This window comes from Hypomesus nipponensis, chromosome 10 (genome assembly GCF_054491055.1).
Source record: "Hypomesus nipponensis isolate SF chromosome 10, ASM5449105v1, whole genome shotgun sequence".
NCBI classification, from domain to species: domain Eukaryota; kingdom Metazoa; phylum Chordata; class Actinopteri; order Osmeriformes; family Osmeridae; genus Hypomesus; species Hypomesus nipponensis.
Window position 1 is genome coordinate 16,201,962 of NC_140370.1, and position 14,917 is coordinate 16,216,878.

The 14,917-nt window shown below is 50.4% G+C and overlaps 1 protein-coding gene across 1 annotated transcript; it reads left to right on the plus strand.

Annotated features, from left to right (window-relative positions):
• Positions 1–13,978, plus strand: LOC146271986 (gelsolin-like). Its single transcript, XM_084707397.1, has 17 exons — positions 1–151; positions 2,376–2,563; positions 4,009–4,163; positions 6,066–6,227; positions 7,651–7,800; positions 8,736–8,825; positions 9,024–9,156; positions 9,872–9,960; positions 10,061–10,276; positions 10,396–10,529; positions 10,667–10,757; positions 11,022–11,192; positions 11,533–11,707; positions 11,926–12,041; positions 12,465–12,542; positions 12,729–12,789; positions 13,127–13,978. The coding sequence occupies exons 2-17, from the start codon at positions 2,383–2,385 to the stop codon at positions 13,285–13,287; spliced, it is 2,163 nt and encodes a 720-aa protein (XP_084563523.1). The 5' UTR covers positions 1–151; positions 2,376–2,382; the 3' UTR covers positions 13,288–13,978.
• The last annotated feature ends 939 nt before the right edge of the window (positions 13,979–14,917 follow it).

The window sequence follows — 14,917 nt, forward strand, 5'->3', positions numbered from 1 at the left end:
GCAATGTCTTACATACAGACTGGTTTACAGACAGTCTGAACACTCCCACTACAACTAGGAGCTTTAAAACAGTCTGCCTCAATTCACATCTGCTGTTGCTCTCTCATTAACTCCCGACTCACAGCAAATCTTCCGTAGAACCTCTGTAACCGTAAGTAACTTTTGATTGAAATATATTTTGGCCGTTTCTCGATTGATTTAGGTACTTATGGGGGAGGCTAAGTAGGATATATTTCACATCTGGAATACTGGAGCCTTCGTTTCCTTGTGCATTTTTTGATTTTGTGCACATCTCAGATTTTACTTCTAGATGTGACATGCATTCAATCTCTCGCGGTTACTTTTTTAGTTTGTTAAGCTAATTAAAACTAATCAAAACTCTTTAATTTTAATTATTCACGTCACGAGGTAAATAACCTTTACTTAGGCTACATATGTTTCGTTTTTCGTTTGTGGTAAAGAGACCAGCAGATATTACGGTCCAAGTTAAAGAGTTCGATTCGTTACATAACACCTGGAAGCATTTCCCCGTTAGGGAAAATTTACTTAAGGGGTCTTTTATTTGTTCTGAACGTAAATATGAATAATCTATGTTGGTTCAGTTTGCTGTCGAGTGCAGGATGTTGACATAAACTTGTTCTCGCATGTCTGCAATCTCTGAATCCTCTGGACTAACAGATCAGAACAAGCCTCCATCTCCCTTTCTGCCTCGTACACAGAGAAAGAGAAAGCGTGAGAGAGCACGAATTTAATGTACTTAGAGACAGAGAGAGATCGGGAGACTGACGGAGAGAAAAAGAGAGAGAGACTGTTGGAAAGAAAGACAGGGAGAGAAAGACAGACAGATATTAAGAAACACATAGAGGGTGAGAGCCAGTAAACGAACAGTTTTTAACCAGATGAGTTAGGTTAGGTGACAGAGCCCTGCAGTGAGGGCTGTGTTCCAGGATGCCGGAGGACAGTGGGATGGTAGCAGGCTCAGGGGTGGCTAAGTACTGCAAGCACTGCCCGCTGTGATGCATCATAACATGTCTGTGAAGCTGCATGTCATGTCAGGAAGTGAATGTTGTGTCACGTACGGTCTGTCTCTGTGATACTAAACCCTGCTTCCGTAAGTAAAGACACATAATCTGTAGCCTGCGTAATCTCAGCGTAATCTGCAAAATCTCTTGGTCCTAATTATTCCGTTTCCCTGATCACAATGTTCCTACACAGATGCATTGTGTCAAATATTTTTCTGAAGCTGGTTTTATCAACAGATGCTTTTGCATTTTATCCATAAATGAGCTACTGTTGGTTGTTTATGATCTGTATAGCAGTAGGCCTCAGTCATGTTTGCTATGACGTCTTTCCCTTTGCTTAGATCAACCGTCGCAGATGTTAAGGGAACTGATGTGCACGCACACACACGCAAACACACACACATGCAAACACACACACATGCAAACACACAAACAAATACACACATATCGACAAACACAAATAAATACACACAACCTAAAACCCCACAGTTATTCTAAGTAAGGGTATTGACAGTGACATCAAAGAGTAATGTGTTCACTGTGTAATCAAACCTCACCCTTATAATCAACAAGCACTCCACATCTCACACCCAGACAGGTGGACGAGTGGGCAGACACCAGACAACAATACCTGCTGGGGTTTTATTTGTGTGTTAAAAGCGACAGTTTTTATTAGATGGTATTTCCACAAGTTGCTACTTTGAGAGAGACAGGATGTCACGAATATATAAAAAATAATGTTTAACATCCTGTTCGAGAACTCTCTGTGCGCCTTTATACGCAGCATGACATTCATGGGTTGTATCAATTCTAAGTCGCTTCAGTAAACGGAAATCGGCTACAAATAAATTAATGTAAATGTAGTACAAAGGGAAGTTTAGAACCCCAGGCCCAATCAGAGCACACTACAAGGAGCAAACTCCTGTCATGTAGCTAACAGGATCCATTCACAATGATGATGGGTGTGAGGCCCATGCACAAGATAACAGAGGTATTTATAACTTGAAGAGGTATACACACAACTTCCTTGTTCACGTACTCATCTGTGTGTTTCTGTCTCTCTCTCACTTCCCCTCTCTATCTGTCTTGACTTCTCCACCTCTATCTGTCTCCCCTTTTATCTCTGGCTCTCTCCCCCTCTATTTTACACTCTCCCCCCCAATCTCCCCTCCCCTCCCCTCCCCTCCCCTCCCTCCCCTCCCCTCCCCTCCCCTCCCCTCCCCTCCCCTCCCCTCCCCTCCCCTCCCCTCCCCTCCCCTCCCCTCCCCTCCCCTCCCCTCCCCTCCCCTCCCCTCCCCTCCCCTCCCCTCCCCTCCCCTCCCCTCCCCTCCCCTCCCCTCCCCTCCCTCTCAGAGGCATCATGGTGTCCCATAAGGAGTTTGAGACCGCAGGGAAGCAGGCTGGTCTGCAGGTGTGGCGCATCGAGAACATGGACCTGAAGCCTGTCCCCAAGGGCCTCCACGGAAACTTCTACACCGGAGACGCCTACCTGCTTCTCCACACCACCTCTGCACCCTCCTACTGTCTGCACATGTGGATGGGTGAGACACACACACACACACACACATCCGGGAGTTAGGTGGCTGAACGGTGAGGGAATTGGGCTAGTAATCTGAAGGTTGCCAGATCGATTCCCGGCCGAGCGAAATGATGTTGTGTCATTCACCCTACTTGAATGTCCCTGTACTTACTGTAAGTCGCTCTGGATAAGAGCGTCTACTAAATGATAAATGAAATGACACCCACACACACACCAGGACAGGTCAGCGTGAGCTAGCAGGCTCACGTAACTATGGGGACCCGTGGTGGTGTGTTGTCAGAGGATGCAGTTGTAACTCTCCTTCCTGGTGTTCACACAGAGCTGGGAGTTTCATCGCTGTTTCCTCATTTCTGTCTCTCTGCTTCATCGTCAGGGCAACGCTGGCTTGTTATTGTCTCAGAGCCCACAACGAATACGAGTTGTGCACAACACTGCACGAGATTCTGTGTCTACAAACGCTACTTCTTTCTTTTCCCCATCATCATCATCATTCTCTCTCTCTCTCTCTCTCTCTCTCTCTCTCTCTCTCTCTCTCTCTCTCTCTCTCTCTCTCTCTCTCTCTCTCTCTCTCTCTCTCTCTCTCTCTCTATCTCTATCTCTCTCTCTCTCTCTCTCTTTCTCTCTCTCTCTCTCTCTCTCTATCTCTATCTCTCTGTCTCTGTGTCTCTCTCCCACTCCTTCACTCTCCCTCTGTGTCTATCTTTGTCTACCTATTTTCCTCCTCCCTCTCTCTCCCATTCCCTCTCTCCCTTTCTCTCTTCTCTGGATTTCCCAGACTGCAGTCCCACACATGTGGGACCCGTCAGGGTAGTCATTACCCTGTAATGACAGGGCTTATCCCAGCCTGTCCTCCCATGCCCTTCTGCAGCAGGGCCAACCAGCCCAAATACATTACTACATTACTTGGCTTTCTACAGCTTTCTAAGACGTTACTACACTTTCTTCAGTTTACACCTTATTTTCTTTGAATCTCCTCCTTTTGTCTCCCTCTTTCTCTCACGGTCTCTCGCGCACGTACGCACACACATGCACACACACACCCACACACACCCACACACACAGGATCAGTGAGTTCCGAGAATTAAAGATAGGTGTAACTCCAATAACTCCACCTTGCACAAACAGTCTCCAGTCCTCAGGCCCTGCCGTCGAGGTAACCACCTGCAGACTGGTTCTGCACTATTCAGACCAGTTCTTCGAGCGCAGAGGCAGTAATATTAATTGACTGATCAAACAGATTATTCAGACGCATTAACCTAATTGTTCCTACGACAGGGAGTTTGTTGGGTCACACCCGTCTTGGTTCCTGCAGGCTGGTGGGAAATCTCTGTGAGGAAATGATAATGTGGTTTTATTCCCTCTCCTCTTCCACCTCTCCCCCTCCCCCTCTCCACCTCCCTCCCCCTCTCCCCCTTGCTCCCTCCTCCACCTCTCCTCTCCCCACAGGAAACAATTGTTCCCAGGACGAGAGTGGTGCGGCGGCCATCTTTGCCACTCAACTGGATGACTTCTTGGGCGGCAAGCCGGTCCAGTTCAGGGAGGTCCAGGACAACGAATCCATCACCTTCATGGGATACTTCAAGTCTGGCATCAAGTACAAGGTGAGAACCTTGCAGACAGGACATAACAGATGGACAAGGTGAATTATGGGGAAGTTTTAGCTACTGGAAAGAGTAGGGAAACAGTCCAGCAGACCATCACCTTCCTGGGATACTCCAAGCCTGGCATCAAGTGCAAGGTCTGACTCTCACAGTGTCGAAGTCGAAGTAGGCCGGCAGTACTGGCAGAATCTCAGGATGACTAATCTCTCATGATGTTGATTCTCTTTTGTGAACGAGAGTTCAGGCCTGGTTTACAGTACGTGATATGGATGTAGTTATGGGATTGGTAGTGAAAACGTAAACACCTCACGTGTAGCGACATAGTTAGTTAACCATTCACAGATACAGTTGTGAAAGTTGATAAACAGGACATAGTACATATATAAAGATCAATAGTTATAGTCATATTTAGGTCAATTATTATCTTTTATTCATTGATAGCATGTTTCATCTTCTCTGAGATTCCAGTACACATACGTGAAACACAAACCACCGTGTCTCTGCAAAACTAGCGCAGACGAGAAAACCATGTTTAATGATTAGCATCACACGACCTTTTGCCTGAGTGGGAAGTGAAAGAGTCTGAAGTCCAGAGAGGGATGACAGACAAGAGCTCTCCTTCTCCTGTCAGTGTTGCCATCCCAGGGTGTGACTGTGGCTGCAGTGGAAGTCGGCCATTTTGAAACTCCACAGACTACTACTGCCACGGTCTTCTCTCCTGCTTTCATCTGCCATCTGGTTAAAGTCTCCATAAAAGCCCTCCTCAGTTTAAAACGGACATAATGAAGCCAGAGATCTGTTTACTGTTTAGTACGATGATGGTCCGTGGAGAGTGTTTTTGATGTTTCTGTAAAGTTGCACACATTATTCTTCAGACAGAGAGACACGACAAGAGAGGAGGTGGGAGAGAGGGGAGGAGGGAGAGAGGGAGAGGAGGGAGAGAGGGAAAGGAAGAGAGAGGAAAGGAGAGAGAAGGAGAGGGAGGAAGAAAGAGAGAGAAAGGTCAAAACATTCTTCCCATTAAAATAAACACTGCTGCAACTGCTGCCATGGAAAGTTTGCTGTCTTTCTGAAGAGGAACTCAGTGGCACACAGAGAGAGAGAGAGAGAGAGAGAGAGAGAGAGAGAGAGAGAGAGAGAGAGAGAGAGAGAGAGAGAGACACAGAGAGACAGAGAGAGAGAGAGAGAGAGAGAGAGAGAGAGAGAGAGAGACACAGAGAGACAAAGAGAGAGAGAGAGAGAGAGAGAGAGAGAGAGACAGACAGACAGACAGAGAGAGAGAGAGAGAGACAAAGACAAAGAGAGAGAGAGAGAGAGACACAGAGAGACAAAGAGAGAGAGAGAGAGACACAGAGAGACAAAGACAGAGAGAAATGAGAAAGAGGGAGGATCTGTTTCCCATTCTGAGGTTTACAAAAAAATAGAACCGTGGAAACATGGGGTTTTTTCCACAGAGGAGAAGTAAATCTTAATGAGAAACATCTACAGTTGGGTATTCGCGTTCAAACCTTTCCACTCCATAAAAAACAAACTTTATTATTATTTATTTATTTATTATTTATCCCTGAGGGGAATTCCTGAAAGTTGTCAGCCTGCTTTGGAAATGTGTCACAGTGAACGTGATTCTGTCAACATTTTACTGCTGCTTTGACACCATCATGTCTATTTTTTATTTGACGGCTGCCGCAGGACGGTTCTTTGAGACACGACACCCAGGTAGAACCTGCTGGGCGGAACTGACATGATTCCACATTCTGGAGAACCCAGAAGAGAACCCAGAATCATATCAGTTCCATGTGTTCCGTGTGACAGACGTTACCACGGTAACACCCTCACCTCCCCACCTGACCTCCGTTTGTTTCCTCCCCACCGTGACCTCACATGACTCCGCCCCTACCACAGCAAGGGGGAGTGGCCTCTGGCTTCCAGCACGTGGTGACCAATGACACGGACGTGAAACGCCTGCTGCACATCAAAGGGAGGCGGACCATCAGGGCCACGGAGGTGGAGCTTAGTTGGGCCAGCTTCAACCAGGGAGACTGCTTCATCGTCGACCTGGGAAAGGTAACTCGACCAAACACTACCACACACAACCACACAAAACTGCACATGACCACACTTGACCAAACACTACCACACACGACCACACCCAACCACACATGACCACACCCAACCACACATGACCACACACAACCACACATGACCACACACAACCACACACATGACCACACACAACCACACATGACCACACCCAACCACACATGGCCACACCCAACCACACATGACCACACCCAACCACACATGACCACACACAACCACACATGACCACACACGACTGCACCAACTGACCAGACTAAACACAACTACATCTAGAAAAAAAAGCCATCAAATCTTCATTGCAGGTCCTGTTCAGGTCAGAGACAGCTGCACTGTGTCAACATCACCTGCAGGAACCACCTAGCTTCCCTTACAGCTTCCCTTACAGCTTCCCTTAGTGCTCTGAGCTGTAAATCAGGCCGTTTACATGTGCACTCCATCTCTGTACTGTATTTGCACAACCATGATGATGTTTACTTTTCCAGGTAAATCCTACATTTGATATGAGGCAGCAAAGCCTTAGGTAGGGTTAGCTAAGCAACACGAGAAGCAAACAAGAGCCGGGATGACGTTACTGAAGCAGGTTTAAACACAGAGCTAACTGACCCCTAAGTCTATTAAACAAACAGTCATATCTGGTTCTAAACAACGTAGCTGACAGGGAGAAACTTAATCTAACCATCTCTTGTGCATTCCCCTCTTCCTCCTCATCCTCCTCTTCATCATGGTGCTCCTCCTCCGGCACCTTCTTCCCCTCCTACCCTCCCTCCTCCTCCGCCCTCCCCTCCTACCCTCCCTCTTCCCTTTCTACCCTCCCTCCTCCTCCTCCCCTCTCCTCCTCTCCTCCTCCCCTCTCCCCCTCCCCTCCTCCTCTTCCCCTCCTCTTCCCCTCTCCTCCTCTCCTCCTCTCTTCCTCTCCTCCTCCTCCCCTCTCCCCCTCCCCTCCCCTCCTCCTCTTCCCCTCCTCCTCCTCCCCTTTACTCCTCTATCCTCTCCCCCTCCCCTCCCCTCCCCTCCTCCTCTTCCCCTCCTCCTCCCCTCTCCTCCTCTCTCCTCTCCTCCTCCCCTCTCCCCCTCCCCTCCTCCTCTTCCCCTCCTCCTCCCCTCTCCTCCTCTCCTCCTCTCTTCCTCTCCTCCTCCCCTCTCCCCCTCCCCTCCCCTCCTCCTCTTCCCCTCCTCCTCCTCCCCTCTACTCCTCTCTCCTCTCCCCCTCCCCTCCCCTCCTCCTCTTCCCCTCCTCCTCCCCTCTCCTCCTCTCTCCTCTCCTCCTCTCCTCCTCCCCTCTCCCCCTCCCCTCCCCTCCTTCCCTCTACTCCTCTCTCCTCTCCTCCTCTCCTCTCCTCCCCTCTCCTCCTCCCCTCCCCTCCTCTCCTTCTCTCCTCCTCATCAGGATATCTACCAGTGGTGTGGTAGTGAGTGTAACCGTTTTGAGCGTCTGAAGGCCTCCCAGGTTGCCATCGACATCAGAGACAACGAGAGGAACGGCCGGGCCAAGCTGCAGATGGTGGAGGACGGGGCGGAGCCAGACGCCCTCACCGCGGTACACACACACACACACACATACATGCACACATACATGCACACACACACACACATGCATAGATACTTGTGCACATACACACAAGCACTCACTCACACACACGCACGCACACACACACACAAACAGGAAACACACAGGAACACACTCAGAAAGGTTTCAGAGAGTTTGCATTCTCATTTGTGTTTGATGACTAAACATGGATGGCATGCCCTTCCTTCTCCTTTAAACCCCGTGTGAGAGGAGGAATGACTGGGTCTTTGTGCTGTGCCAGAACCTAACCTCAGACACGCTAATGAGGCGGGCGAGCCACAGCTAGACTCATGCTTGAGGGGGAGAGAGAGAGAGAGAATGGGGTGAGAGAGAGAGAGAGAGAATGGGGTGAGAGAGATGGAGAGAGAGAATGGGGTGAGAGAGATGGAGAGAGAGAATGGGGTGAGAGAGATGGAGAGAGGGAATGGGGAAAGAGGTATGGAGAGAGGGAAAGAGAGAGAGAAATGGGGAGAAAGAGAGAGAAAGAGAGAGAGAAAGTAATGGGAAGAGAGAGATGGGAGAAGCTGATAAGGGAAGGGATGGGCATGGGATGGAGGTAGAGAGAGAGAGAACTGAGATATGCCAATGAACAAAAGAGAGTAAGAACAAAAGAGAAAGAGATTCTAGAGAGATAAAGAGAGAGAACGAGGCGGTGGGGAGGGAGGGAGAGAGAGAGAGAGAGAGAGAGAGAGAGAGAGAGAGAGAGAGAGAGAGAGAGAGAGAGAGAGAGAGAGAGAGAGAGAGAGAGAGAGAGAGAGAGAGAGAGAGAGAGAGAGAGACAGAGAGAGAGAGAGAGAGAGAGAGAGAGAGAGAGAGAGAGAGAGAGATCATGACGTGAAGCCTTTTTTGTGTGGGACCTCAGCCTTTCCTCTTTATAAACTCTGATCATCCATGTTGTGTTCCAGGCTCTGGGGCCCAAACCCAGCATTCCCCCCGGCACCCCAGACGATGACAAGGTGGACACGGCCAACAAGAAGAAGGGCGCCCTCTACATGGTGAGCAGAGTTACTGCACCTGCCTGCTTCACCAAGGCCACACCATGTCTATTCAGACAGACTGTGAAGACAGCACATGCCTCTTTCTTTTCAATCAATACAGATCAATGATCACCATGCCCCCACATAGATATCATAGATCAGTGAATATCTATAAAATATTGATGATAAAGGAGTCTGGTGTGTGTGTGTGTGTAGATCTCTGACGCGTCGGGCTCTATGAAGTCATCCTTGGTGGCCCAGGCCAGCCCCTTCAAGCAGGCCATGCTGGCCCCAGAGGAGTGCTACATCCTGGACAACGGAGTCGACACCAACGTGTTCGTCTGGAAAGGTGACACGCCTTGACCCCCCCCACACCTTGACCCCCCCACGCCTTGACCCCCCACGCCTTGACCCCCCCCACACCTTGACCCCCCCACACCTTGACCCCCCCCACCTTGACCCCCCCACACCTTGACCCCCCCCCACACCTTGACCCCCCCCCACCTTGGCCCCCCCCACACCTTGACCCCCCCCCCCACCTTGAGCCCCCCCACGCCTTGACCCCCCCCCACGCCTTGACCCCCCCACGCCTTGACCCCCCCACCTTGACCCCCCCACACCTTGACCCCTCCCCACCTTGGCCCCCCCACACCTTGACCCCCCACACCTTGACCCCCCACCACCTTGACCGCCCCACACCTTGACCCCCCCACCTTGACCCCCCCACACCTTGACCCCTCCCCACCTTGGCGGCCCCCCCCACCTTGACCCCCCCCACCTTGACCCCCCCCCACCTTGGCCCCCCCCACACCTTGACCCCCCCACACCTTGACCCCAACTTCCTCCTCTTCCCTGACTCCTTAAATCTGTCTGTTTCGTTATCCCATCCCCCGTCCTTCAACCCAAACCGAACCACCAGCATTGCAACCTCACCCTCGTCATCTGTGTGTGTGTCATCTGTCTGTGTCTCTGTGTGTGTGTGTGTGTGTCTCTCTGTGTGTGTGTATGTGTCTCTCTCTGTGTGTGTGTGTGTCTCTCTGTGTGTGTGTGTGTTCCTCTCCCAGGGCCCAAAGCCAACGTGTCTGAGCGCAAGGCGGCCATGTCTGCTGCTCAGCAGTTCATCAAGGACAAGGGCTACTCCAAGAAGACCCAGGTACACCCTGACCTCTGACCCTCCGACTGACCTCACCCCGGCCCCCAGTAGTCTTCGACCCTGCGATGACCCCCCCCCCCTCCCCGTCTTCCTCCTGCAGATCCAGGTGCTGCCAGCAGGGGGCGAGACCACCCTGTTCAAGCAGTTCTTCAGCGACTGGAAGGACAAGGACCAGAGCACAGGCCCGGGCCAGGCCTACACCATAGGCAGCATCGCCAAGGTGGCCAAGGTGCCCTTCGACGCCTCCACCCTCCACGACAACAAGGCCATGGCGGCCCAACACGGCATGGTGGATGATGGGAAGGGCAAGGTCCAGGTAGATACTCAAGATACTCAGTCCCATTTCAAACAGTGTTTAAACACACGTTACGCACACACACACACACACACACACACACACAGACTGGGTAGTCACGGTGACGGTGTGTGTGGCAGATCTTCCGTGTGGAGGGCGGGGCCAGTGTGCCGGTGGATCCCTCCTCCTATGGACAGTTCTTCGGAGGGGACTGTTACCTCATCCTCTACAGCTACAGACAAGGAGGACGCGAGCAGCACATCATCTATACCTGGTACACACACACACACAGATACACAGACAGATACACACACACACACACACACACACAGACAGGCACACACTGTATAGACCTATGTTGATATATACACACAAGTTCACTACTAATGTGTGTGTGTGTGTGTGAGACAGGCAGGGGTTGAAGTGTACCCAGGATGAGCTGGCAGCCTCTGCCTTCCTGACTGTGAAGATGGACGACTCCATGGGAGGATCTCCTGTTCAGGTGAGTGCCTTCTCCTCCTCCTCCACTTCCTCCTCTCTCTTCTCCTCCTCCTCGTCCTCCTCCTCTTTCTTCTTTTCTGTATGGCCACCAGTGTCTAGTCCAGTCGAGCAGGAAGTACATCTGACAATCAGCAGACGCAGTTTTCCTAAACGAACACACAAATTCTGCACGTGGACGGTGTAGTAGTGTACCGTACAGTTCAGTCCTGACGTTCCTTCTCCTCCCGGCTCGCGCGGCCGGCCTGTCCTCCATCGCCCCCTGCAGGTGCGGGTGACCCAGGGCCAGGAGCCTCCCCACCTGATGAGCCTGTTCCAGGGGAAGCCCATGATGGTGCACGGCGGGGGCACGTCTCGGAAGGGGGGCCAGACGCAGGCCGCAGCCACGCGCCTCTTCCACATCCGCCAGAGCTCCTCCAACGCCACCCGGGCCGTAGAGGTGTGTGTGTGTGCGGATGTGTGTGTGTGTGTGTGTGTGAAGAGGGGGTGGATGTGTGTGTGTGTGGTGAGAGGACATGAGGATGCGTGTGTATGTGTGTGAGTGTGAATTTTGTATTGTGTAGCCCATGTAGGTTTGTGAGTGGAGGATGTGAGTGGGGGTTGTTGAGTGTTGTTTGTGTGAGTGTCTGTGTGTCTGTGTGTATGTCTGTGTGTGTACATACAGTAATTGTACAGTTGGAAACAGAGACTACTGCCAACCAGGCCTTGTTATGTTTACTTCCTGTTCCCCAATAGACCCTTACTGACCCTTCTCCCCCTCCTGCCTCTGTGCGTTACAGGTGACAGCCTCTGCATCCTCTCTGAACACCAACGACGTGTTTGTGCTCAAGTCTCCGGACGCCACGTTTGTGTGGCGGGGCGTGGGCGCCAGCGAGGAGGAAATGGCCGCTGCCAAGCATGTTGCCAGCTTCCTGGGAGGAAGTGTAACCAATGTGTCAGAGGGCAAAGAGCCAGGTGGATAACCGTCCCCCCCCCCCCCCCTCTCTCTCTCTCTCTCCCTCTCTCTCTCTCTTTCCTCTCAGTCTTCTCTCTCCTCTCTCTTCTTCTTCTCTCTCTTCCTTTCTGTATGTTTTCCTCTCTCTATTTCTCTGTCCAGTAAAGCATGAAAACTGCCTCCCGAAACACATATCTTCATAAAGAAATAACCCTGTGGTGTGTCCTGGTGGTGTCAGCTGGGTTCTGGTCTGCACTGGGAGGGAAGAAGGAATACCAGACCTCCAAGAGTCTGCAGAAGACCATCAAACCCCCACGCCTGTTTGGCTGCTCCAACAAGACCGGGAGACTCATCGTAAGTTAGGGAGCTGGGAAGCGGAGAGGCTGGGGGGCTGGGATGTTGGGGAGATGGGGGGCTGGGATGTTGGGGGGATGGGAGGCTGGGATGTTGGGGAGATGGGGGGCTGGGATGTTGTGGGGATGGGAGGCTGGTGTGCTGGGGTGCTGGGGGGCTGGGAGGCTGGGGGGATTGGAGTCTGGGGGGCAGGGGGGCTGGAAGGATTGGAGTCTGGGAGCCGGAACAATTGATTTCATTTGTTCAACCACTTGAACCACTTGTTGAAATCCTAAATATGCCTGGAAATGGAAAAGCAAATTGTACTCAAATAGTCTCACAAACGTTCAAATCAAACAATTTGTAAATGTTGTCACCCATGACACAGCCAGCGTCCACAGGTGAGATGTGTAGACATGCTGTGTGTCTTGTGTCTGTGGACAGGTGGAGGAGGTGCCTGGTGACTTCAACCAGACCGACCTGGCAACAGATGACGTCATGCTGTTGGACGCCTGGGATCAGGTCAGTTATCCTCCTCCTCTTCCTCCTTCTAATAATCATCATCGTCAAGTCAAACTATGAGATAACTTGACAATCATCATTGTTGCTGTTGTGATTGTTACCACCACCATTCTGTTTTCAATACGGTCATCATGACCTGCTCCTCGTGGCAGTCCCAGAGGCACTGACACGTGTTTCTCTCTCCAGCTCTTCCTCTGGGTCGGCAGTGACGCTAACGAGGAGGAGAAGACTGGAGCTCCCAAAATAGGTACCCAGAAACACAGGAGGACCGGGGGAGAGAGGAGAGGGGGGAGAGGGATGGGGAGAGAGGAGAGGAGGGGAGTGTGGTGGGGGGAGAGGGGTGGTGGGAGAGGGGAAAGAGGAGAGGAGGGGAGAGAGGAGAGGGGAAAGAGGAGAGGAGGGGAGAGAGGAGAAAGGAGAGGAGGGGTGGGGGGAGAGGGGTGGGGGGAGAGCATTAAGCGTTAAGACTGTGTAAATACATGGAGTGACAGTATAATGGATGACTGATCCTCTCTCTCTGCCCCATCTTTCTCTTCCCTCTTCCCCTCTCTCTCTCTCTCTCTCTCTCTCTCTCTCTCCCCCAGCTAAAGACTACGTGGACTCTGACCCCTCTGGACGTAAGGGTCTCCCCATCACCACCATCAAGCAGGGGACCGAACCCCCGACCTTCACCGGCTGGTTCCAGGCATGGGACCCAAAGATGTGGGAGACAGACCCCATGGAGAGGATCCGCGCCCGCTTCTAAAAGAACCCTCCCACCACCCCCCGCCTCCTACACCCATTTACAGCCACTCCACCCACCCAAGCCCCAGGCTTCGGCTCCGGCCTGTACCCAGGCTCCGGCCTGTACCCAGGCCTGGTGTTTGCAGGGCAGCTTCTCCTCTCCAATCTCAATAGTCCTGTGCAGTTTCCTTTCCCCAGGCTTATCTCCTTTCCTTGATCAGAGCAGATGATCAGTATTACTTGGTGGACTATCGAGACGCATCCTCGTCCTCCTCTTTTCCCTCTGTGCTCTTCGGCGGCGGTGTGCTTGTCATTGACGGTGTTCTTGTCATCGACGGTGTTCTTGTCATCGACTGTGTTTTTGTCATCGACGGTGTGCTTGTGATCGACGTACACCTCGTGCCGTCCTTCTCTGTCAAGTCTCATTCGAAGACGTTGCCATGTGTGTCTTTACTTTGCTGGTAGAAGGAAAAATAATAACGGTAATAATCTATTAGTAGGCTGCTTTTGTGTTGGAAAGCCCACTGTTACGACTTGTTAAGTATTGATATGGGATGTTTGCCATTTAGCAGTGTGTTATGCATGCTATGTTGTTAGGGTTCTGGAGCTTTACGAAGAAGCAAACTTACACAACTGCTCCTGCATGACTTGTTTCCTCATTACCTGGACATGTTGGTTGGGTTATAATAAATTCTGAGTATTTTTAAGAAGAACTCTTTATTGTGACGTTATTCTGACTTCGCTCTGTTCTAATACATAGTAATGATACAATGTTATTATTTGCCTTAAACCTGCCCTAGGTAATTTTCGAAATCAATTCTAATAGCCTATGAGAAACAGAGGCTCAAATTCTTGCATGAACTTCAGCGCTTTGAAATTTGATTTAGAGTCGTATCACAAAAATAAGACAACCGAGGAAGACCAGCCTCCTCAAAGGTACAGGAATGCAGGAACTGAATTTGCTGGAAAGTAGCGGCCTGCTCCAAACATTTTAAATTGACGTTCCAGTGGCACGGAGCTGTCGGTGTTGCTTAATAGCACAACATGTTTATAGGGAAGAAAACCATTATTTTACTGAATTATATTGTACCTTTAAGTTAAGCACTCTTAAGCTTTGATTTAGCCAAAGTGTTTAGTCAGTCGTTCAGCCAGTGGCGATTTTAAACCCTTTTTTTTTTAACCCTAACCCAAAATTTCATCTCAGCACCCCTAAAAATAATAATTAGTGTTTAAAAATGATTATGGTTTATTATCATTTGATGCTGGTAGTTCATGAAGGGACATCCTTAGTTTTTTCATTCATTCAATTTTTTGCATAATAAATAAATGTACCAATTTTTAGCCAGTAAATTAGGGATTTATTAGCAAGGGGGTTTAACACTTTTTCCAAGGCACTGTATTCATGTCACATTCTCATTGGGGGCTGAGCACCCCTAAAGGTTTGATCCTAGAATTGCCCCTGCGTTTAGCTCCCTAGGTTGTGCTGAGATTTCTACAACAACTCAAATTAAATTCCAATTCAGATATCTTTGTTATCTTTGAGTGGGTTTAGTTCATTTTATGTTATCCATTCGCTGTTTAGATGACCGATTACGTATCTTCCCAAACAAAATGCAATGTGTTGCAAAAAAAAAAAGCGGATTTGAACGGGC